Genomic DNA, 25,739 nt, shown 5'->3' with positions numbered 1-25,739 from the left:
CATGGCTGGTGAGAGAGGTACCCACCCCCAGCACAATTTGACCTCAATATCTAATCGGTACATATGTATCATGGTGCATGTACTCGTAGTTTCGTTCAAATCCCAACCTCGATAACTGACCTTTAACCTCTTGGTGTTAAAATCGAATCAATTCATCTTTGCATCATAATTACCCTCGCCAGAGGAGAGGGTATTGCATTTGAGTCCATTTGTCTGTTTGCCTGTTTGTCCGCACAGAATAAATACGATTTTCTCTGCAATCGTCGGTCCAATTGACAGGAAATTTTCACCATCTGTGCATCTCACCTGTATAATTTTTTATGATAATTATGACGTCATAGGTCACGTGGTTCGGCCGCCATCTTGGAAAAATCGACAAACTTTGCACCTCTATATCTCTGAAAGCGCTGAATAGAAAAAATTGAGACATGGTTCATTGTAAAGAACTCTCCATGGAGAATAAAATATGTCAATGATGATGTCATAGGTGCCTCCATTATGACGTCATAATTCGACAAGTACAAAACTTCATCCCATCAAGATGAGATTTCTTGAGCGCCATGTCGGCATAAACTCATGGAGGAAAAAAAATAATGATGACGTCATCGGTCACGTGGTTCGGCCGCCATCTTGGAAAAACCAAAAAACTTTGCTCCTCCATATCTCCGAAAGCGCTGAATAGAAAAAATTGAGACATGGCTTTTTGTAAAGAACTCTCCATGGGGAATAAAATATGTTAATTATGATGTCGTATGTGCCTCCATTATGACATCATAATTCGACAAGTACAAAACTTCATCCGATCAAGATGAAATTTCTTGAGCATAATCTAGGAATAAATTAGTTTAGAAAAAAAAAAAAGACGTCATCGGTCACGTGGTTCGGCTGCCATATTTGTTTTAACACAAAAGCCTTAAAACACTGAAAAGACATCCTGGCGAGGGTTTGCAATCTCTGATTGCTCTTTTTCTTGTTCATACTTGTATCAGGTTTGGTCAAAATCCCATCACTAGTTCCCAAGGTATCATGATAACAGGATTTTACCTAACATAACAATTGACCTTTGACCTCTTGACCTAAAAATCTAATCAGTCCATCTTTACATCATTACACGTACTTGTACCAAGTTTTATTTGAATCAATTCAGTTGTTCTCAAGTATCACATTTTGCCTGACTTGACCTCTGATCTTTGACCTCTTGATGCCAAAATCCAATCCGTTCATCTTTGCATCATAATACAGAGATACCTCGATTTATGTCGAGGATGCGTCCTTGAAAAGTGCGACTGTAATTGAATCCATTTTTTCCAAAAGAAATACAGTAATGGAATAAGGATGTTTGGGAGGGGTGGGGGGGGGGGGGGGTAACACCGTAACATCGTTTGGGAGGGGGGGGAGGTAACACCGTAACATTGTTTGACTGCATAACATCGTAATTTTCACCTACGATATTACCTTTTTGACTAAAATAGAGAAAATTCAAACACTCATTATAACATATTTTGACAGTAAAACATTGAAATGAAATAATTTTATTTAAGTACAGGGTGGCCACAATGTCTTGTCACCTTTTATAAAAATTGTGACATTACCTTTTACCATATTAGGACAACACCTAAGGGTTCTACAAATTATCCCACATACATTTGCAGTACTCTTTTACTTTATTACACATTCTACATCACATGACAGATGCTTTGATTGTCCGTTCAACGTTCAAGGTTGAAGGATTGTCCGTCTAATTGATCTACATTTACATTACGTGCTGGAATATTAGGTACAGGACTACACGTACAGGTACAGCCGGACAAGGTCATGGTGCACAGATTGCAGGAACGTTATTCCGCCCGCGAAGCTTGCCCTTGCTGGCACACACAGAGACACGCTCGGTCTGTTGTTGACACATGGTCATTGAAGTCTGACGTAGTTTAAATTAAATTGGTGAGTAAAATGTTATTAACGTAATGCAAAGATTTGACAAATTTGTCTGTCTGTCTGTATGTGAACAAAATATCTCAAACAGTTGTGGACACATTCGGACGAAATTTGGTGGAGAAGTTGGGTATGTGACAAGGACGAAATGATTACATTTTGGTGAAGAGACGGATCTTGATCTGGATCCGAGAACTTTTTATCGTGATTCTTCACCATTGAGTGATGGGGCTAAAACTGATATATAGCACGATATCTCAAAAAGTTGTGGACGGATTCGGACGAAACTTGGTGGACAAGTTGGGTGTGTGACGAGGACGAATCGATTCGATTTTGGTGAAGATCCGAATACTGATCCAGATATGATAATTATTTAATTTTTTTTTTATAAGTCATTCTTCACCACTGAGTGATCGGGATAAAAATGAAAGGTGCAGGATATTTCAAAAGGTTGCGGATGACTTATGACAAAACTTGGTGGATGAGTTGGGCAAGTGACAAGAACAAGCCAATTAGATTTTGGTTCATGTCAGATCCAGGTCTGACCTATCAGTGGGATACACACTGTAAACTGTTCAGCCTGGCGGAGGGTATGCTCTCTCTTGTCGTTCTTGATACCTCTTCAATGAGCAGCTTGTAATAAACCTGATTACATTTTTGCAAACCTCACTTCGGTTCATATTCCTGGCAATTCCCTTGCATTAAAAAAAGCCATAAACATTTTCACACATCTGTTCACTAAACATCATAAAACAGGAGAATATCCCATCAGTCGATGTTGATGCATTTTGTGATAGGCCGCCATGCCAAGAGCATTAAAATGAGGGTTTAACAGCAACCTCCCAGGCCACAACAAACAAACTCCCCAGCCTGGGCAGACACTTGCATGATATGCTTCATGCAAAGCCAAGAGAGAAGACACAACAAACAAACAAACAAACTAGCAGCGGTAACCTCCCTCTCTGATAACCTGAAAAGCATGAAGTTATGTCCTCACACTTGCAACGTCGTCCTCGTGGGATTTAATTGAGAAAGTCTCACATTCTTACCCAGTCTTTCCTCTATCTCACGTAATTCCACAATGAACCAACCACAGGAAGAAATTCAGTGTCTTTAAACTTCTGGGCGTCAACATCAGCTACAACCGCCTTCTGGACATAATACATCTCATATCGACGCTGGACTCCAAAGGGAGCTGCATAATGGGCAATGCTCCATCATGATACATCCCTTCTTGGCAAGTCTGAACTTCCCACAATGTAAAAGGCTTTTATTTGTCATTCCTTGGAGTACTGTTCTCTCTTATGGGCAGGCACCCCGATTCACCCACGACACTCCTCAATGTTGTGGAATTCAAAGCCCAATCAACATCATTGGTATCTTCTACAAATAAGCGAAGCACAAGGCCGACTGCTTACTCGGTGCACGGAAGTTGGTGGCCTCTGTTTAATAACACCTCTGCTTAGATCTTGTTCCCAACATCCCCTGCCGAATCATTCAATGTCGCCCGGTTTCTTCCAGGAACCCCCTTCTTATGAAACCCCAAATCCAAGTTCACTGTTTTTCTCCATTCCTTTATGAACCTCATCCTTTATGAACTGTTCAATCCCACCTATCTTCCCCTCTGGGGCTTCCAGTTTGCAGTGCATCACCACCAAAGGTCATCCTCCACCCTCATCCATAATCTTTGCAATCCTCGTTAAATCCCCCTCTCCCCACTTCCCTCTTTTTGACTGCAATAAGTTTATTTTCCTCTCCTCCCCCCTTCATCCTTCCCTTTCTCCCTACTCCCCTCCTTTCCTCTCGCTCCACCTCCTTCCCTCCCGTTCGTTCATACACTTGTGTTTGTGTGTAGTCCGACTACCACAACCTCAGTGCATTCCATTCTGCCCTTTAGCATTTTCCTCTTCCACAAGGCAAGAGACTGAATGAATGAATGAATGAATGATCGTTTTAAGGCCATTTTCCCCGCTAGAGCGGGGGTTAGCCTTGCGGGCCCGATGACAATCATGGTTCCCTGTTTGGGGCAATGTTTTTATGGCCGGATGCCCTTCCTGACGCCAACCCTTGGTCGCGCTCTTCCGATGTGCAGGGATACGGTGTGCCTATTCTAAATCGGGGTACACACCGTGATCATTCATCCCAGCAAGCTGGTACTCAATTTGCCGACCTCGGAAGGATGACAGGCTGAGTCAACCCCCCTGGCATTAATTCAGCGATCGACCGGGATTCGAACCCAGGATCCTGGGATCCCAAGCCGGCACCCTAACCGCTAAGCCAACACAACACCACAAGGCAAGAGACTGTACAAAGATAAAACATATTGCTCTTTAAGCTATATCAATAACATTAACCAATTCATTTAAATAAATGACAAATTCTTCAAGTCAAAGTACACATTGAACCAGGCCCCAACATCGTATGGTTTTTGTTTAATCATCACGGCGAAATGGGCTTCATATTGCTAACTACAGCTTCCAAATCATCATGCTAAATATTCTCATGACATCACATGACTGCACAGAATGTGACCAGGAAAGAGGAAATTATCCACGTGAGAATTCAAACAAAACCGTTCAAATTTATGGAGGATAAAGATCCACGATAGCCGAGACAAAAGGTCCATATGAATAAAATATTTAACTTGAATGTACAGTAATCTCTCACCTTGCTTGTGGGAGGCCTTTCCGGGTAAGGTCAGCCCTTACTCTCTCCCCAACGTGACGGTACACTTCAGTGAGCGCAACCATGGCAGCCTCCCGTACCTTAAGGCAACAATAATCATGGAAGAGGTTGAGATCTTCAACAACATATCAACCTTCCACACAAACACTATCCTAGCAACTACACGATCACTTTGTCCACAGACAAAGGACCGTCCAATCATTCAGAGCCTGACTGAGTTGGGCTTTTAAAATTAATTATTAATACAATTTTACAGCATTTGTCTTGTTTCCACAAAACGGATTAACCTACCCCCTACTTCCTCCGCCCCTCACCCGCACACCCAGCACCTCACCACCAACTTTTCCATCCTTCAACACGCATCATCACTCTCACTTTATGTAATCATTTAAACAAATAAAATCCTAAATATGCAAGACCACTTATGAATAATGATATCATTATTGTCAAACCGATTTAAATTTGCATTACGAGGAGAATTTGGCATTTGATGAAAGAGATACATCTAATTACGAATCACCTCGAGATGCTCAACATTACATAGCAAACGATGCGTACACGATGAGGAGGAGCACCAATTGAGGGCGTGTACTCAACTGAGTACCCTTTCAACAATTGCGCGTCTTCTAAACCCCCAACATTTTCAACTACACACCCACACAACAACTGCATGTCCTCGAAACCCCAGCATTTTCAATTACATACCCATTCAATAACTGCACGTCCTCAAAACCCCAACATTTTCAACTGAGTACCCATTAAACAACTGCACATCCGCTAAACCCCAACTATTTCAACTGAGTACCCATTCAATAACTGCACATCCTCTAAACTACAACATTTTCAACAACATACCCATTCAAAAACTGCACGTCCTCAAAACTACAACTATTTTAACTTTGTACCCATTCAACGACTGCACGTCCTCAAAATCCCAACTATTTCAACTGAGTACCCATTCAACGACTGCACATCCTCAAAACCCCAAGTATTTCAACTAGGTACCCATTCAACGACTGCACGTCCTCAAAACCCCAACTATTTCAACTGAGTACCCACCCATTCAACGACTGCACGTCCTCAAAACCCCAACTATTTCAACTTGGTACCCATTCAACGACTGCACGTCCTCAAAACCCCAACTATTTCAACTGAGTACCCATTCAACGACTGCACGTCCTCTAAACCCCAACATTTTCAATTACACACCCACACAACAACTGCATGTCCTCTAAACCCCAACATTTTCAACTGAGTATCCACTCAGCAACTACACATCCTTTAAAACCCAACAAATTCAACTACGTACCCATTCCACAACTGCATGTCCTCTAAATACCAAATATTTCAACTGTTTACCCACTCAACAGCTGCATGTCCTCTAAATTCCAACAATTTTGACTACTTACCCATTCAACAACTGCGCGTCTTCTAAACCCCAACATATTCAACTGTTTGCCCACTCGACAACTGCACGTCATCTAAACCCCAACATGTTCAACTGTTTGCCCACTCAACAACTGCACGTCATCAAAACCCCAACATGTTTACTGTTTACACACTCAACAACTGCACATCCTCCAAACCCCAACAATTTCAACTGTTTACCCTTTCAACAACTGCGCATCTTCTAAACCCCAACATTTTCAACTACATACCCATTCAACAACTGCACGTCTTCTAAACCCCAACATTTTCAACTATTTCCCCATTCAACAACTGCGCGTCTTCTAAACCCCAACATGTTCAACTGTTTGCCCACTCGACAACTGCACGTCATCTAAACCGCAACATGTTCAACTGCTTGCCCACTCAACAACTGCATATCATCTAAAACCCCAACATATTCAACTGAGTACCCACTCAACAACTGCATGTCCTCGAAACCCCAACATGTTCAACTGTTTACCCACTCAACAACTGCATGTCATCTAAACCCCAACATGTTCATCTGTTTACCCACTCGACAACTGCACATCATCGAAATCCCAACATGTTCAACTGTTTACCCACTCAACAACTGCACATCATCTAAACCCAACATGTTCAACTAATTCCCCATTCAACAACTGCACGTCATCTGAACCCCAACATGTTCAATTGTGTACCCACTCAACAACTGCATGTCATCTAAACCCAAACATGTTCAACTGTTTACCCACCCAACAACTACACATTATCAAAACCCCAACATGTTCAACTGTTTACCCACTTAACAACTGCATGTCCTCGAAAACCCCAACATGTTCAACTGTTTACCCACTCGACAACTGCACATCATCTAAATCCCAACATGTTCAACTGTTTACCCACTCAACAACTGCACATCATCTAAACCCAACATGTTCAACTAATTCCCCATTCAACAACTACACGTCATCTGTACCCCAACATGTTCAACTGTTTACCCACTCAACTGCACATCATCTAAACCCCAACATGTTCAACTGTTTACCCACTCAACTGCACGTCATCTAAACCCCAACATGTTCAACTGTTTACCAACTCAACAACTGCATGTCCTCTAAACCCCAACAATTTCAACCGAGTACCCACTCAACAACTGCACGTCCTCTGAACCCCAACAAACAATTTCAACAACGTACCCATTCCACAACTGCATGTCCTCTAAATCCCAACATTTTCAACTGAGTACCCACTCAACTGCATGTTCCATAAATCCCAACATTTTCACAGTGCCGCCTGAGCCTTTCCTGCAAATAGAATCAAACAATGGTGGCAGGAAAATACAGAGGGCAAATGGTCAATTTTCATGGTAAAAAATAAGGGAAGAAAAAGGAAACCATTTTCTGGCAGCAAAACAACTCCCATGAAAGAATTTTTTTTTTCACTTTTTCAATTAATGAAACAGTCACCAATACCTTGACAATGCCAAGTGGGAGGCATTTTTTAAGGTTGTAACCAAATGGATAGAATTAACTAGATAACAAGTATTAAAATTTTGGTGGTAAAATCACAAATTTTTAAAACCTTTTACGTTTTCCTTGCAGAGGGCGGGGGAAAAAAAGGTTCTTCAATCCCGGAAAAGGTGGAGGGACAAACAAAACAGGTTGGATAAAGACTTGGGATGATGTAAAAACAGGTGGAAAGTTAAACGATCCTACAAGTATTCTATTAATTATGATCACTAGCGTGACTCGGCGCACTCCGCATGCATCACCACACGTCGTTTCAGAGGGATAGGCATGTTTTGCCATGTCTGCTTTCTCAGGGAGTGAGGGATGGTGGGAATGGTGGGTGGGGGTTAGTGGTGGTGATTGGGGATCGTAGGGGGAAATGGGTGAATGGTGGAGGGAGGATGGGCTGGATGGTGCTGGGGGTGATGGTGTAGGAGAGTGGCCAAATATATTTTGTGCTCTGATTGAATATATACTGTAAATCAGAAGTCAGAACCCAAAACGTATAAATAAAAAGGAACCGAGTACAAATATATATTTATTTTAAATTGTCAGTGAGAGCTGGAAAGGAAAGTCAACACAAATTTATCAAAGACTGGATGGGAAAGTTGAACTTCCAGCCTCACAGAGCAGGTGTGCCCCCAATACACCACCTACCTTAGACTTCTGGACGGGTTTTTACGACGTATCTTTTATTTTGCCCATGTCACGATCTACATCGCGATTAATCAAGTCAGTCACAAAAAACGTAGCACTGATGAATACAGCTAAATCATGACTGTTTCTTAGGTTAGCTTAACATATGCAGTCACGTGAAAAAGTAAGTACACCCTTGGCTCTAGTAGGTGGTATTGCCCCCTTTGGCACAAACCTCAAGTAGGCGTTTCTTATAACTGTCTACCAGTCTCTGACATCGACTGAGAAATTTTTGCCCACTCCTCCATGCAGAATTCTTTCAGGTGTGCAATGTTTGAGGGGTTTCTTGCATGCACAGCTCGTTTCAAATACCCCCACAACATCTCGATGGGATTTAGATCCGGGCTTTGACTTGGCCATTCCTGAACCCTCCATTTCTTTCTCTTCAGACATTCCTTGGTGGATTTACTGGTATGTTTAGGGTCATTGTCATGTTGCAAGGTCCACCTTCGGTTGAGCTTCAACTTTCCGACAGATGGCCTCACATTATCCTCAAGCACCCTCTGGTACAATGAAGAATTCATAGTGGATTATATGATGGTGAGCTGCCCGGGCCCTGATGCAGCAAAGCTGCCCCAAATCATAATATTTCCACCACCATGCTTTACAGTTGGTATCAGGTTCTTGTGGTCAAATGCTGTCTTTGATTTTCGCCAAACATGTCTTCTGGTACTGTGGCCAAATAGCTCCACCCTTGACTCGTCTGTCCAGAGCACATTGTTCCAGAAGTGCTGGTCTTTGCCTCGGTGTTCATTGGCAAACGTTAGTCTTGCCCTGATGTTCTTTCTGGACAGCAAAGGTTTCCTCCAGGCACACCTCCAATGTAGATCAAATTTATACAGCCTCTTTCTAATGGTAGACTCGTGCACTTTGACATCAACAGTGGCAAGAGCTAACTGTAGGTCCCGTGTGACATTCTGGGGTTCTTAGAGACTTCTTTCAGCATCTTGAGGTCTGCTCTCGGGCTGAACTTGCTGGGGCGGCCTGGCCTGAACAAGTTGGCAGTTGTTTGGAATCTTCTCCACTTGAAGATGATCTTCCAGACAGTCGAATGATTGATTTCAAATTGTTTGAAGATCTTTTTAAATCTCTTCCCAGACTCGTAGGCATCCATAACCTTATTTCTGAAGGCCTCAGAGAGCTCTTTTGATCTAGGCATTGTGATGCCACACACTTCAACAACAAAGAGCAAACCAAACTAAATGTCTGAGGTTTAAATAAGACAGGTTCCTCCAAGATCCTCTCTAACGATGTTCTAATCATTTGCACCTGAGCTGGTGCACCTGATTCTAATTTTAGGTATTTGAAATAGTGATAAATGTAGGGGTGTACTTACTTTTTCCACATGCGAAATTTGCATTTATGTTTATTTAAATTATACAATGGACTACAAAATGTAAATGTTTCATGATATTTGTTATATTATATCACCTTTATCTATCAATATTGTTGAAATGAAGATCAAATAGCTGTATGTTGAAATATGTTGAAAAAGTCAAAACTTTACATGGGGTGTACTTACTTTTTCACGTGACTGTACATCCATACATACATACACACATATATATATACATATATATACATATATATACATATATATACATACATATATATACATACATATATATACATACATACATATATATACATACATATATATACAGAGAGATCATTGATGAAGACCAGAAAAAGCACAGGGCCCAAAACACTGCCTTGGGGAACTCCAGCCTGAACAGGAAGAGGAGATGAGAGAAACCCATCCAGGGCCACACGTTGACTCCGACTAGAGAGGAAGTCCGCCAGCCATGCGTGGAGAAATGGAGAAAGGATGTTTATATAAATCATTTAAAATAAAAAAAGCCTTCAATTACCGATATTTTGCCTTTTCATTTGGGCCTCCCAATTGAAGCCCCGCTTAATGGAATCGGTGCATTGCGATATGGGAGGAGGAAGAAGAACCCGTAATTGGTCGGAAGTGGGAGGAGGCGGAAGAAGAGGAGAATCGGGGGAGAACTCATGTTTCGCTTTGCTTATATGATCCGGAGAGTGCTATAATACACTTTACAAATGCTTATTTTAACTGAGGATAATAATGCCTCTACGTGAGTTGCTGTGTTGTCATGATTTACACCAATCATAATAGAAACATTTCATTTGTAATGCTGGTGATATTATTTTCGGTATTTATAATCTAAAAAAGTCCAAGTGGTCCAAAGCTCTCAATGGTGAAGGGTCCAAGATGGTCTAATGGAACTAAAGCATCTTACGGGTCTCCGTGATCTTTAATGGCTGTCGGGGTATTTTTCGTCTTTGGGGTCTTTTTGGTCTTTAGGGGTATTTTGAGTCTTCAGGGACTTTTGGGTCTTCATGGTATTTTAGGGTCTTTTGGGTCTTCGGGGTATTTTGGGTGTTCGGGGTATTTTGGTTACTCTAGGTCTTTAAGGGTCTTTGGGGTATTTTGGTTCTTTGGACTATTTAAGGGTCTTTTGGATCTTCAGGGTCTTTAAGGGTATTTTGGGTGTTCGGGGTCTTTCAGGGTATTCAGGATCTTTTTAGAATTTTGAGCCTTTGGGGTCTTTTGGGTCTTCCAAGTCTTCGGGGTCTTCAGTGTCTTTTGGGTCCTCAGGGTGTTCTGGTCTTCACGGTATTTTGGGTCTTCAGAGTCTTTTAGGATCTTTGGGGTAGTTTGGGCCTTTGCAGTGTTTAAGGGTATTTTGGGTCTTCAGTGGTCTTGGTGGTGTTGGTGTTGGCTTAACGGTTAGGGTGCCGCCTTGGGATCCTAGGATCCTGGGTTCGAATCCCGGTCAATCGCTGAATTAACGCCAGGGGGGTTGACTCAGCCTGTCATCCTTCCGAGGTCGGCAAATTGAGTACCAGCTTGCTGGGATGAATGATCCCGGTGTGTACCCCGATTTAGAATAGGTACACCGTATCCCTGCGCATCGGAAGAGCGTGACCAAGGGTTGGTGTCAGGAAGGGCATCCGGCCATACAATCATTGCCTCAAACAGGGAACCATGATTGTCATGGGGCCTGCAAGACTAACCCCCGCTTTAGCGGGGAAAATGGCCTTAAAACGATCATTCATTCATTCATATTCAGTGGTCTTGGTGGTATTAAGGGACTTAAAGGGTCGTCAAAAGTTTGAGGGGTCTCAGCAGTCTATAGGATCAAAAGGTATATTCCAACAGTACGTATTTAAGAGTTCACGGACTGTGTTTTGGGTGTTATTTTTGCAGCATGTCAGTGATGGGATAACCCCACAATTTATATGTATAATGCATTGGCTACAGCTCCATAGCAATGGTTGACCGTTTGCCAGTTAGAATTTTGTGGACTTCACGATCCTTTTTGGTCCATATACCGTAGCTCATACCAGAGCCCCAGACAATGTTCCTAATTGAAGAATGAAGATACAGGTATAAGCTTCATTAAAATTGTCATTTCAATCACCTGACTATTGGCATCACCCAACAGGTTGCACATGTGTGGCACCAGCTTGTTCAGCGACAAGCTTTGAGCTCCGAACCTGCAATGACAGAGGACACAGAGGTGAGCATGTGGGCACACTGTCGAGAGTAACACAGCAGGTCACGGTTCAGGGATTGGGACGTGTTCATGTATTTATTATGTTTGCAGATACACGTTTGTCCGTCACAAACAATCATTATTATTTATTTTTGAGAAATGTCTCCTGTGCTGTGTCAAAGAGCCAAGACTCTCTAATGCAGGCAATACTACACCCTGAGTACCTGGTTACTTTGTAATGGCAGCACCTGATTTAATCCAACAACAAATTTTTGGTGTAACCAACTTTTGGTGTAATCAGTAAAAAATAAATGACTATTTATTTCAATAAAAGACATCTCTGAAGAGAAAAAAAATCAAAGATAAATAACAAAGGAATTGCAAAATGAAGGAGGAACTGCATTTGTCAAGAAGTTCACTCAAAGGAATTGGAAGAATACCAAATAAAGCAAATAAAGAAAAATAAACATTTAATAAAAAATAAAATAATTTAAAACTTAAAGTAGTAACAATCAAAAAAGAAATCAGAAAATAAATTTAGAGTACATAAAATAAAAAAGTACCAGAAAGAAAAATTACCTGGATTGAAGAAGTACAAGATGTAAAGACAAGATTCAACTTCATAATTAAAATGGATTTATTAAATTACCGTAACCAAAATATTCTCAAGAGCAAACCTAATAGTGGACTTTTCACCCCATATAGAGGTTTTTGAGAGAAATCTCCCTTTTTTTCTTTTTTTTAACTTTTTCCAAGACTGAAAAATCAAGATATTTTATGACATTTCATGTTACTAGGGCATGCCCGTACTATATATATATACAGTATCTAAAATTATATCCCCCCCCCCTCTATTTACATGAAATGGTTTGGTCCATTCGCAAAGCCAAAGCGAACGGCTTGCGAGTACGGTGACAATCCCCCCCCTCTATTTACATGAAATGGTTTGGTCCATTCGCAAAGCCAAAGCGAACGGCTTGCGAGTACGGTAGAACCCCCCCCTCTATTTACATGAAATGGTTTGGTCCATTCGCAAAGCCAAAGCGAACGGCGAACGGCTAAATCGCCATAGCTCGGTAGCTCGCTGCTCTCTGATTGGTCGAATCGTTTTTTGGACATAGCTCAGTAACTACTTGTCCGATTAATATGAAACCTTGAAAAGGCACATCCTCGGGACCCCAGCAATATACCTGGCAAGTTTCAAGTATATTGGACCGGTAGTTGTCGAGAAACAGCGGTCGCATACACACAGAGATTACTGGAATTATAGATAGATTATGTTTTTATCCCCAATGAGGTTCGGCCCAGCTTGAGGCTTAGATTTTAGTTCCATTAAGTTGGTCCATCTGTCCTTCCATTGCCTCCACTCGAAAATGACTGGACACATTTCACATTTGGTACATGTATACAATTCTTCTTCTTCCTTCATATGCAACACAAGGCTGTGGTGTAGCGTCATTGGCTGAGTGTGTGCGTGGCCGTGCCGCTGATTAGGGCAGGAATTAGGGCAGCCTTCTGCTGGTTAGGGCAGGAATTTGTAATTTGTTCAGGGTGCTGGCGATAGCTCGCCAACTCTTCATGAAGGACACAGTAGGATCTTCAATGTCCACAAACGAATGCCAGTGGAAGGGACACCCAGTTTCATGTCCATCGCAGGGACGGCACACACATTGATTAATCACCCTGCCTGTGAAACACCGGGATGACAGTTTATAGCTGGGTCGGGATTCAAACCCAGACTAGATAGCTCGGAACACGCGTGTGCTTACCACCTTGGGGCCATCCCATCAGCCTCATGTATGCAATAACAACTGGGCGTACAGGATGTAAATGCTTTCTGGAACCATTATTTATTTCAATAAACTTTACCATCACCACTACTGACACACCACCTGGATTTATTTATTTATTCTCCTTTAATCATTCTACTATCAACAGATCACCTTGATATAGAGTACATTCAGTATGTATTTGTATATATATATATATACACACACTTTACCATTTCTACAACCAACACACAACTTTGAATGATTTATTCATAGACAGAGATTTAAATTCATAGATTTATTCATAGACACTATCAACACTGCCGACATACCATATCACCTTGCATTATTTATTTATTTATTTATTTATATACCGTGCACCATCAACACTGCCGACATACCATGCCACCTTGGATTATTTATATACACGATCACCACTGCCTACATGCACTACCACCTTGTATTATTTATTTATTTATATACCATGCACTATCACTACTGCCTTCCTTGGATTATTACCACCTTGGATTATTTATATATATATATATATATATATATATATATATATATATATATATATATATATATATATATATATATAATATACACTATCACCAGATTATTTATATACACTACCTTGAGTCCCTTGAGGGTGGGAGGGAGGAGGGGTGCAAGTGGAGAAAGTGCTGTATGTGCGTGCGTGCTCGCACACAGAATTATGATAACAGGCTAGAAGTAGGTCCAGCAGGTGAGCCCTGGTGGCGCTGCTGATTGATGACCTGAGTGTACCTAATTAATTAAGATGGTAGTAGCTTTTCCAGGCAGGCAGCGGTTCAGAAGTGAGGTTCTGCTAGATAGTTTGAATGTGGTAGGGAGAGAAGTCGAGGTGGTGGAAATGATGCAGAGAAGGAGGTTGGAAGTGTTGTGTGTGCAGGAGACCACATGGAAAGGAGACAGGGTGAGAAGGTTGGTAGGAGGACACAAGCTGTTGCACGCAAGTGAGGATTGAAGGAGTAATGATGTGGGTAAAATAGTATTGTAAGAGATCAGCAAGCAGGTGGTCAGAGTCGAAAGATTGGAGGGACACATAGTTTTGGCATGGGTGGTGATACAGGGGCAAATGGTGTGTGTTTTGTCAGTATATGGGCCACAAAAGTGTATCTGGGCTGAATTAGCGGGGGTAGAAAAGATCAAGGTTTTGGATGGGGGAGGATGTCAATCTTCAATTGACAATATATGTCAATCTAACAAAAAAAAAAAAAAACATTTCCTTCTTTGTTCATTTCGTTCGTTCGTTCTTTGACCACGTGTTTCACCCCCATTTTCACCCCATTCCCCAGTTCGTTTTAATTGTTCAATTTAAAAGTGCTTAAACTTTCCTTCCACCTTTTGCCCTGTTCACGTGACTCGTGGTTGTCCCTCTAGGCCCACTCCCCGTTGGTATTTTTGTGAATATAAGATTGTTCTTCACGGTTCTGTTTAAATATGTTTAAACTTTCCCCTGCAGTGTTTTATTCAGTGGTATATTACAACACGCTGTTTTTCTTCCGATTTAAAAGGCTCTTTTCAATTTCTTCTTCAACTCATTCCACTTCAAAAAAAATATTCAATCTCTCATAATTCCTCCTCATGACATGCTCTAAATTCACATTCATTCCACCCCTCCTCAATCGTTCTTAAACGGATCGCCAACTTGAAAATCACAATAAACCCAATTTGTTATAAATGTTCGTCTTTCATCAATCATCCACTTTCGAAACTCCCCCCTTGCCCCTCCCCTCCAAATCTCCCCCCCTTGCTCCTCCCCTCCAAACCTCCACACTTGCCCCTCCCCTCCTAAACTCCCTCCTCACCCCTCCCCTTCAAAACTACCCCCCCCCCCCCAAACACTCCCCATCAAATCTCCCCCCGTAACATCCCTCTCCAATTCTCGCCCCTCCCCTCTCCCCCCTCCTCCTCAAAGCTGCCTCCTCCCCACTTCGTCTCCCTTCTATCTCATACCTCCACCTCCCCCAACCTTCTACTTTCCTCTGCCCCCCCTCAAACAACCCCTCACTGTGCCTCATCCCATCACCATCAAACCTTTCGTCCTCCTCATCCTTCCCTTTCTTGTAACTCTTCTGTAATCTCTGACACACTATCAACTGCTCTCCCTACCTCCCCCTATCATCCTTCATCTGACCCTAACCCTCCCCTCCCCTGTCCTGCACCCGATGCTCCCCATCTCTCCTCATCAACAGTATGGACCTCAAACATCCGGGGCCTTCGCTCAAACCTGATGGATCTCTCCATACAGGTTGCTTTTGACAAACCAGACGTAATCTGCTTCACAGACACTTTCCTCCTTCAAGATGTCTCGGATTCCTTAATATCTCTTCCTGGTTACTCCCTCCTCCGTTATGATAGACCTGAGCCTCATCCTGGTGGTGGGTTTTCTATCTTTATCAAAAACTCTCTTCCTCACTTTCCTTGCACTGCCCTCTCTCCACCCCACCCCCAGGAGTACCTCTGGCTAAGGCTTCCTCACCGCTCCCACCTTTTGTTCATATGTGTTCTGTACCGTCCTCCAAACAGTGATGACTCCATTTACATGTCGCTGTCTGACAACATGGACCAACTTCTATCAACTCATCCAAACTCTCTCTTCCTCATATGTGGGACTTCAACTGTCATCATGCCAGCTGGCTGGGTGTGGGTTCCTCTCTCACCAGCCATGGCACCTCAGCAAAGGACTTCTGCAACTCATTGGGACTCTCACAATCTGTCAATTTCCCAACCCGGATCTCAGTCAATGGAGTATCTTCTCTTCTAGACTTGGTTATGACTAACTTCCCTGCAAATGTCTGCTGCTCTTCTTCTGCTCCAATCGGTTCTTCTGATCATGTGCTTGTTAAAGTGGACATTTTTCTGGCCATTCTCAGAGAGCCTCCTCAGCGCCGACGTCTGGCATTTCACTCAGGCTGACTGGCACGGTCTGCAAGCAGCCATCAATCATCTGGACTGGTCTCCCATCTCCATTGCCTCTGACATCAATTCTTCCTGGGAATTCTTCCAAAGCAAACTGCTCTCTCTCATGCACAGATTTATCCCATCTCGTCTTCAGTTGTCTTACCCTTCCTCCCGTCCATGGTACACTGAATCTTGTGGTGAGGCAGTTGCCCTGAAACAACTTGCCTTTGCCTCTTGGAAGGCAAATCCAACTGAAGGCAATCTCAGTTCCTTCCACCAAGCTCGAATCAAGTGTGTGTCTACCCTCAGGAGTGCCAGGAAGCACGATCTCTCCACACTCAAGAATGAACTCTCAAACCTGTCTCCTTCCTCCAAATCCTGGTGGTGTCTGTTCAAATCCGTTTCTGGTGTTTGTTCCCCCTCCATCTCCTCCCTTACCTCAAATGGCTACACAGTTGACACCGCAGGTGACAAAGCCGAATGCCTCAACTCCGTGTTTGCCTCAAAATCTTGTGTCCCAAACCCATCTCTCGCTGTTCCCACCTTTCCCAGTCGAACTCAACTGCTCCTGGACTCTGTGTCCTTCTCTCCTGACAAGGTGGAGAAGTTTTTGTCAAACCTCGACTCGGATTCTGCAACTGGACCAGATGGCATCAGCCCACAGGTCCAAAAATCCTGCTCTGCTGCTCTGTCTTACCCTCTCTGTTCTTTTCACCCTCTCTTTTGCTCAAGGTCATCTGCCAGCATCTTGGAAATCAGCAAACATTACCGCTTTACACAAAAAAGATGCAAAAACAGATCCTTGCAACTACAGACCAATCAGCCTGTTCCCAATTATCAGCAAAGTCATGGAATCCATCATTGCTTCGGATATCAAATCCTTCCTCTTCTCCAATGGCTTGATCTCTGATCATCAACTTGGATTCAGACCAGGTCATTCTACTCTGGACATGTTGCTTCTGCAGTCTCAACAATGGATGGAGGTCCTCAATGCCAAACAGGAAATTAGAGCTGTCTCCCTTGACATATCACATGCCTTCGATAGGGTCTGGCACCCCGCTCTGCTCACCAAACTCTCCTCCTATGGTATCCATGGAAATCTCCACGCTTGGCTTGCAGACTTCCTCTCTGGTCGTAGTCAACGTGTGGCCCTGAATGGATTTTTCTCATCTCCCCTTCCTGTTCAGGCTGGAGTTCCCCAAGGCAGTGTTCTGGGCCCTGTGCTTTTTCTGGTCTTCATCAATTATCTCTCCGACTCTGGAAAATCCTCTCTATCTCTTTGCTGATGACTCCACTCTCTGCCGCTCCATTCCTCATCCCTCAGATCGGCAGTCTGCAGCCTCGTCAATCTCTGCAGACCTGGACAAAATCAGACTGGTCAAACAAGCTGAACATGTCTTTCAATCCTGACAAATCTCACACTCTTACTATGTCTCTCATAAAAGACCGACTGGAAAACCCTCCCATCTACTTTCTCAACAATCCTCTCTGAGAAGTTCTGTCGCTCCAGCTTTTGGGTCTCACTATCTGCCATGATCTTTCTTGGGAAAACCACATTTCCAAGCTGGCCGCCAAAGCCAGTCGCTGACTGGGCATCCTCCGTTGTACGAAGTCCTTCCTTGGCACACCTGAGCTCCTCACCACATACAAGGCTTTCATCCGCAGCTCAATGGAATACTGTTCCCCCCTCTGGGCCGGTGCTCCTGCCTCACACCTAGCTCGGCTTCACGCTGTTGAAACCAAAGCTTTCAGAATCATTGGAATCTCCTGCGATGAAGCTAACTCCGAGGGCCTTTCACTCAATCACCGCAGGCAGGTTGGTGGTCTTTCTGTCTTCTACCAACGCCTCTCCGGCCTTGCTCCGCCAGCTCTCTCTCTGTGCTCTGTCCCCCAAATATTCCTACAGGTCGCACAAGATCTGCCAGCAACCCTCTTATGGTTAAACTGCCAAAATCTAGGCTCTCTGCTCACCTTCACTCTTTCATTCCCCTTTTTCCCACCTCTGGAACAAACTCCCCCACTCCCTTCAATCCCACTCCTCCCTCCAGGTCTTTAAAACAGCTGTTCACCACCATCTCTTATCTTCCCCCATCCAAAACCTTGATCTTTTCTACCCCCGCTAATTCACCCCAGATACACTTTTTTGAAATTCCAACTTCTTTCCTGGAAGTCCTTGCAGTGTTGATATGTTTTATACCTCTCCCACCTCCCCCAAAGCCCCCTCCCTCCCACAGTTCTCTCGATGTCCCTGCTCTCAAATGTTGTGTTGTGTCCTTCCCCCTCTCTCCCCATCTTGTCTGCTGCTCCCCTTGTTTTGTGTTTTATGTGTCGGTTTGACTATTTGTGTCAAATTAATGTTAGCTCTTTCACGAGCCTCGATCTTGTATACAAAAAAAAAAGAAAAAAAAAAAAAGGGAAGGACTGGGGCAGAGAAGCAGGAATTCAGGAACGCACTGGAGAGGATGACAGGGAGGTGATGCTGTGCATTGTGGGGGGGGGGGGGGCTGGAGGCTGCAATGTGCATGTGGGAGTAGCGCAGCCGGGTGAAGAGCAATGTGTTGATAAACTTGATTTGGGAACGAGTAAAAGAGAGGGTCAAGAGCTGGTGGAGCTGGTGGCAATGAAGATGCCCATAGCTAGTTCATTTTTTCAAAAGCCGGAAAGCCAAAAGATTACCTATAGGAGTTAGATAGCATGGAACAAAATAGGATTTGGTGGTGGTAAGGAAGCGACAGTTGTGGAGGGTTAAGTATTTAAGGCAGTGATGGGAGAGCATGTTACCACCCAGAACAAGCCTGTGGTGTTTGTGATGAGGATGAAGAAAAGGTGGGAGGTTAAGAGCAGGAGTCAGAAGGTTATCAGATGTGGGGAGTACAAGTTTATGATAAACGTTGCTGTGGAGTACAAAGAGAGGATGAGGGCCAGGTGTTACGGATCCGTCACTTCTGCCTTTATTGTTATTATATAGTTGTAGGATTTTTAGTTTCAGGTCATATTGGTGTTAAGATTTTTGTGTGAAATGGAGATGACTTCAGTAAAAGGAAAAAATAAATGTTTGTGAAGGAAAAAGGAAAACGCGGCAAAGAGACCGGAAGAAGAGAGATCAATATGGGCAGAGAGTGGAGGAGAGGGCTGTGAGTCACGTCGAGGCTGCAAGCGGGCTTGTTTTTATATATTGGTCGTGAATGAGTTGAGGTTTCCCGTGAAAGGGATTGCACGACATCCTCATATATTGCGAATGCAATTAAACCTGCATCTCAGGTTTTATCACCAAGTGTGAGTCATTGTTGGAGAAATCAAGCGCCTCTATTACGGGCCTATACGCCATTTTGTCCTCGAAGAAGAAGAGGCTGTCCACTTGGTGCATCTTGAATTGGCGTTGGGATTTCCATATCGACCTCATCGTGTCGATTGCCGTTGGTTTACCTATCCGCTCATTTCCCATGTCGATCTCTCACCTCATAACTCCTTATCCACAGTTACGCCAATACCTGCCTGTTGTTTTGCCGTTCTGCACGACCTCGAACTTCACCCTGCGTGGAGATTTGTGCATGGACTTTGGGGGAATGTTACATTCTACTCATGTTTGGCGTATCGTGAGTTCATTGCTTTGAGAGCATTGGGGAAGAATGGTACCATCATATGTATTGTTCATTTGATGCAAGTGACATTTTCATTGTACTTCCTTTAATAGTGTTATTATTACCCTCGCCAGAGGAGAGGGTATTGCATTTGAGTCCATTTGTTTGTCTGTTTGTCTGTTTGTCCGCACAGAATAAATACGATTTTCTCTGCAACCGTTGGTCCGATTGACAGGAAATTTTCACCATAGGTGCAACTCCACCTGCATAATTTTTTTAATGACAATTATGATGTCATAAGTACAAAACTTCATCCTATCAAGATGAAATTTATTGAGCGTCATGTGGGCATAAATTGGTGGAGAAAAAAAAAATGATGACGTCATCGGTCACGTGGTTCTGCCACCATCTTGGAAAAACCGAAAAACTTTGCAACCTCTATATCCCCGAAAGTGCTGAATATAAAACATTGAGACATGGCTCATTGTAAAGAACTCTCCATGGGGAATAAAATATGTTAATGATGATGTCATAGGTGCCTCCATTATGACATCATAATTCGACAAGCACAAAACTTCATGCTATCAAGATGAAATTTCTTGAGCATCATGTAGGCATAAATGGGTGGAGAAAAAAAAACAATGATGACGTCATCCATCACGTAGTTCGGCCGCCATATTTGTTTTAACAGGCCGCCATATTTGTTTTAACACAAAAGCCTTAAAAACCACTGAAAATACATCCTGGCGATGGTTTGCAATCTCTGATTGCTCTTTCTTGTTTGCTTTGGTTTTATACATTTTCTAATTTTAAAAGATGAGGAGCAGCAGAATAACTGGAAATAAATGCTGCTGTTTACAAGTGCACGATACCTTTCTGTGTTTTTAGTGAATAATATATTTTTTTAAATAAATTTGTTAATTTAAGCTCAACAATCTTGTATAATTCTCATTTTATAATTAATTATTAATCATCATCGGAATCAGCCCTTGAAAAACCCAAATCGGTGAGCCACTAGATATTTACTCCTGCTGGATGCCTTGAATGAACTACAAGTAAGAAGTCAGACATCTCTCAAGCCTTTGATACTATCTGCCTCCATTTCCAGGTTGTAATAGTTTGGTGTTCAAAGCCTCCCCACCCCCTGCTCAAGCGGTTATCTGATTTCCTCCATGAGCAGAAACATTGTCTGGCCCTAAATGAGGTCCTTTCCCTTCAGGATGGGGTTCCACAAATCATCGAAGAAACTACATTATTCTTGATCTGTATCAATGATATGTCTGATTCTCTCAAAAATAAAATTTAACATTTTGCCGATGACTCCACCCTGTGCAAAACGACACGTCACTCTTGTGAAAGGCCGGCTGTTGCCAAATCCGTTTCATCAGACTCAGACTAGTTAAGCTGCTGGTCAGCCGTTTGGAATGCGACATTCAACGCCGGCAAGTCACATTCTCTCACACTCGCTCCACAATAATCCATCCAATCTACTTCTCTGGAAGAGGTGCAGTCCCTGGAAGTCTTTCATCAACCTCTGTATCAGGCTTAACCTTTCATTGGAGGATCATATAATGAGTGAAAACAGTTCAGAAATGTCAATGTACAAGCTACAAGAAGAGTGCCCAAGTCATTTACATTCAATGTGCACATAACTTCCAACTTCAGTGAAGTTGGAGACTTGAAGAGGAATGAAGCAATATTTGGCAGACCCAGTACACGTTTACTTTCAGAAGCAACTTGAAGGGAAATTGGCGTGTCGGATCACATGATTCACATCCGTCGCACGGCCTGCATGCAATCCACGACCATTGCCATTTGTTGGCGGTGAAAATGCGTATAAAATTTATGTTATTTCTGGTATGCATACACCTTAATAAATCATGTTGAGCGAGTGTGTATGCTTTTTAAGCAAGATGGAGGCTCAACGACGCACAAATAGGCTAAAGAGCAGGTGCATTACCTGTTGATTGTGCTGTCCAAGCAGAGACAAAGACCTTCGCGTGTGTGGAAGTTTCTGTGTTTAAATCCACCTTGTAACCGTTCCCACACAACCTGAAAGGGAATGAAAGAAAAAGAAAAACTTTGATGAAAAAAGAAAAAAAAAAAAAAAACATACTCCATGTTCATTTTTGGGGGTCTTCGACAGTTGACGACATATTCGGTGGTTACATACAGAAGGAGACACTTTCGTGGAACGGCCGGGGAATGATGCAACACAACAACAACAGGCATTTTAAGGCCATTTTCCCTGCTGGAGCGGGGGTTAGCCGGCTGGGAAATGATGCCATACCACCAAATAGAGCAGCACTTTTGAGTGTGCTGCAACAGTGCTGCTCCATTTGGTGGTATGGCATCAATGTATCTAGCTTGGTGGTAAATATTTGTTTTCTAGTGCAGAGTCCACACTTGTCTCAGAGCTTGTTCTGCCATATTGCAATACAACGTATCCAGTACAGGCATAATATTTTCATTAAAATATTCAGCTTGGCACGATATCTGAAATAATTTAGTACATATCAAACATGATCTATGCCAAATTTGATGCTTCTTTCACAAAACCTACAATTTTTTGAAACAAATCTGCCCCACTATGTGCCTATCCCTCGGAGGGGGAAGGGCGTCGGTCCCTCGGAGGGGGAAGGGCGTCGGTCCCTCGGAGGGGGAAGGGCATCGGCCCCTCGGAGGAGGAAGGGCGTCGGTCCCTCGGAGGGGGAAGGGCATCGGCCCCTCGGAGGGAAAGGGCGTCGGTCCCTCGGAAGGGAAGGGCGTCGGTCCCTCGGAAGGGAAGGGCATCGGTCCATCGGAGGGAAAGGGCGTCGGCCCCTCGGAGGGGGAAGGGCATCGGTCCCTCGGAGGGGGAAGGGAATCGTCCCCTCGGAAGGGGAAGAGCATCGGCCCTTCGGAGGGGGAAGGGCATCGGCCCCTCGGAGGGGAAGGGCGTCGGTCCCTCGGAAGGGAAGGGCGTCGGTCCCTCGGAGGGGGAAGGGCTTCGGCCCCTCGGAGGGGAAGGGCGTCGGTCCCTCGGAAGGGAAGGGCATCGGTCCCTCGGAGGGGAACGGCGTCGGCCCCTTGGAGGGGGAAGGGCATCGGTCCCTCGGAGAAGGAAGGGAATCGTCCCCTCGGAAGGGGAAGGGCATCGGCCCTTCGGAGGGGAAGGGCGTCGGCCCCTCGGAGGGGGAAGGGCGTCGGCCCCTCGGAGGGGGAAGGGCGTCGGTCCCTCAGAGGGGGAAGGTCATCGGTCCCTCGGAGGGGGAAGGGCATCGGCCCCTTGGAGGGGGAAGGGCATCGGCCCCTCGGAGGGGGAACGGCATCGGCCCCTCGGAGGGGGAAGGGCGTCGGTCCCTCGGAGGGGAAGGGCGTCGGTCCCTCGGAGGGGGAAGGGCGTCGGCCCATCGTAGGGGGAAGGGCGTCGGTCCCTCAGAGGGGGAAGGGCATCGGTCCGTCGGAGGGGGAAGGGCGTCGGTCCCTCAGAGGGGGAAGGGCATCGGCCCCTCAGAGGGGGGTATAGGTAATTTAGAGGGGTGGATAATCGGTCCCTCTTAGGAGGAAGGCCGTTGGGGAGGGCGTCGGTTCCCTGGAATACGATGAAACCACAAGGTGTGATAAGAAATTAAAAATAAAGAAGGAGATCGGGTGAAGGGTACATTGGATTCATGGGACACATGCCCCCCGATGCTAAATTAACCTCTGCGTTACATTTTGGCCTTATTTTCATTCATAAAAGTACATCCTAAGATGTGGTAGTTTGTACAGAAATCAAGGATACCACAGTGGGGTTACCATTCCCCTCCATGTACGCTTCAATATCTTCCGTGTCCACTCTTCCAAGGGTAAAATGGGTGAAAAAGAAAAAGCCAAGAATATACTATTGAAAGAAAAGACCATTATGCCGGCATGCAAAACTATCAAAGCACAGCCATAAGATCGTTTTTTGTTGTTGTCAATATTCAGATATATTAATGTACTATTCAACAAAATCGAACATCTATAATATACTAATAATAACATTGTCTAAAAAGGCCCGCCTCTTCTCATTCACTCCCTGTGAAGCCTGGATTGGCTTTACCTGTGGCTGAGACACAAGATCCATGATCTTGATCAGCAGGCCTTTGGCAGCATTTCGGACTTGCTCTTTAGTATCACCCAACCGGTCCACAAGACATGGCAGAACTGCATAGAAGAGGTAATGGGGAGTGGAGGGTTGAGGGGAGGGTTACGCAACAAAAGTGTTCAAGCCACAAGTTACAATACTGCATATCCATTTGATTTTATTCTGACTAATATTCACCATTAAGATGTAAACAGGTATTATGGATTAAATCCTCTTTTTTTTCCTTTTTTTTTCAACATAAGTGAGGCTCATGGAAGAGCAAGGTTGAACTGATAGTCAGGCAGCAGGGCAACAATTGGGCACAACCGGTAACTAAATAAACAAACAGGAGAGAAAGAAACACCGAAACCAGAAAGTAAGAGCGTTGGGTTAGGAAAGGTGTTTGGGGGCATTCACCTGATGGCAAGGCCGAGGATGGCTCAGGAAATAGCCGATTCATTTGATGATCCTTCCAGAATAACAGAATGACACAGTGAGATTTTCCAGGATTGAAGGACATGTTGCATTGATCAGACCAGCATCTATAAATCAATTCCAGATTAGCAGAGAGCGATGCAGTCTGCCTAATAGTGGGATGGAGTACTGTATGAAACAATGTGCAATAGACTACAAAAAGGAAGATGTTTTCCAGAACATCGGAGAGGTCGGTTATGTAGATGAAGCACAATACGGGGCCCAAGACACTTCCTTCGGGAACTACTCGGAGAAGGAGGAGAGGGTTCCGTTGATAGGAACACGTTGCCAGTGTGAGTGGAGGAATACAGTGCATTCAGAAAGTATTCAGACCCCTTCACTTTTTTCACATGTTGTTATGTTGCAGCCTTATGCTGAAATCGTTTAAATTCATTTTTCCCTCATCAATCTACACTCAATACCCCATAATGACAAAGAGAAAACAGGATTTTAGAAAGTTTTGCAAATTTATGAAAAAGAAAAAACTGAAATATCACATTGACATAAGTATTCATACCCTTTGCTATGACACTTGAAATTTAGCTCAGGTGCCTCCCATTTCTCTTGATCATCTTTGAGATGTTTCTACACCTTGATTGGAGCCCACCTGTGGTAAATTCAATTGATTGGACATGATTTGGAAAGGCACACACCTGTCTATATAAGGTGTCACAGCTGACAATGCATATCAGACCAAAAACCAAGGCATGAGGTCGAAGGAATTACCTGCAGAGCTCAGAGACAGGATTGTGTCGAGGCACAGATCTGGGGAAGCCTACAAAAAAATCTCTGCTGCATTGAAGGTTCCCAAGAGCACAGTGGCCTCCATGATTCTTAAATGGAAGAAGTTTGGAACAACCGGGACTCTTCGTAGAGCTGGCCGCCCGGCCAAACTGAGCAATCGGGGGAGAAGGGCCTTGGTAATAGTGACCAAGAACCCGATGGTCACTCTGGCTGAGCTCCAGAGATCCTGTGTGGAGATGGGAGAAACTTCCAGAAGGACAACCATCACTGCAACACTCCACCGATCTGGGCTTTATGGCAGAGTGGCCAGACGGAAGCCAAACAGTTCAATATTGGTTTCATCAGACCACAGAATCTTGTTTCTCAGTCTGAGA

General features: G+C 43.9%; 1 protein-coding gene across 20 annotated transcripts in view; it reads right to left on the bottom strand.

Annotated features, from left to right (window-relative positions):
- Window positions 1-25,739, bottom strand: part of LOC137428872 (CLIP-associating protein 1-A) — a 266,499-nt gene that overhangs the window by 202,823 nt on the left and 37,937 nt on the right. For all 20 annotated transcript variants that reach the window (XM_078780738.1, XM_078780737.1, XM_078780720.1 and 17 more), the window contains exons 3-6: window positions 24,124-24,227; window positions 22,018-22,109; window positions 11,684-11,759; window positions 4,600-4,697 (exon numbers count right to left, since the gene is read on the bottom strand). In XM_078780738.1, coding sequence (XP_078636864.1) covers window positions 4,600-4,697; window positions 11,684-11,759; window positions 22,018-22,109; window positions 24,124-24,227 — 370 coding nt within the window. The remainder of the gene's footprint in view (window positions 1-4,599; window positions 4,698-11,683; window positions 11,760-22,017; window positions 22,110-24,123; window positions 24,228-25,739) is intronic.

Source organism: Myxine glutinosa, chromosome 6, assembly GCF_964187855.1.
Source record: "Myxine glutinosa chromosome 6, kmMyxGlut1.1, whole genome shotgun sequence".
NCBI lineage: Eukaryota > Metazoa > Chordata > Myxini > Myxiniformes > Myxinidae > Myxine > Myxine glutinosa.
Note: the sequence above shows the minus strand (reverse complement) of the source record. Positions and strands in the feature narration are given on the sequence as shown.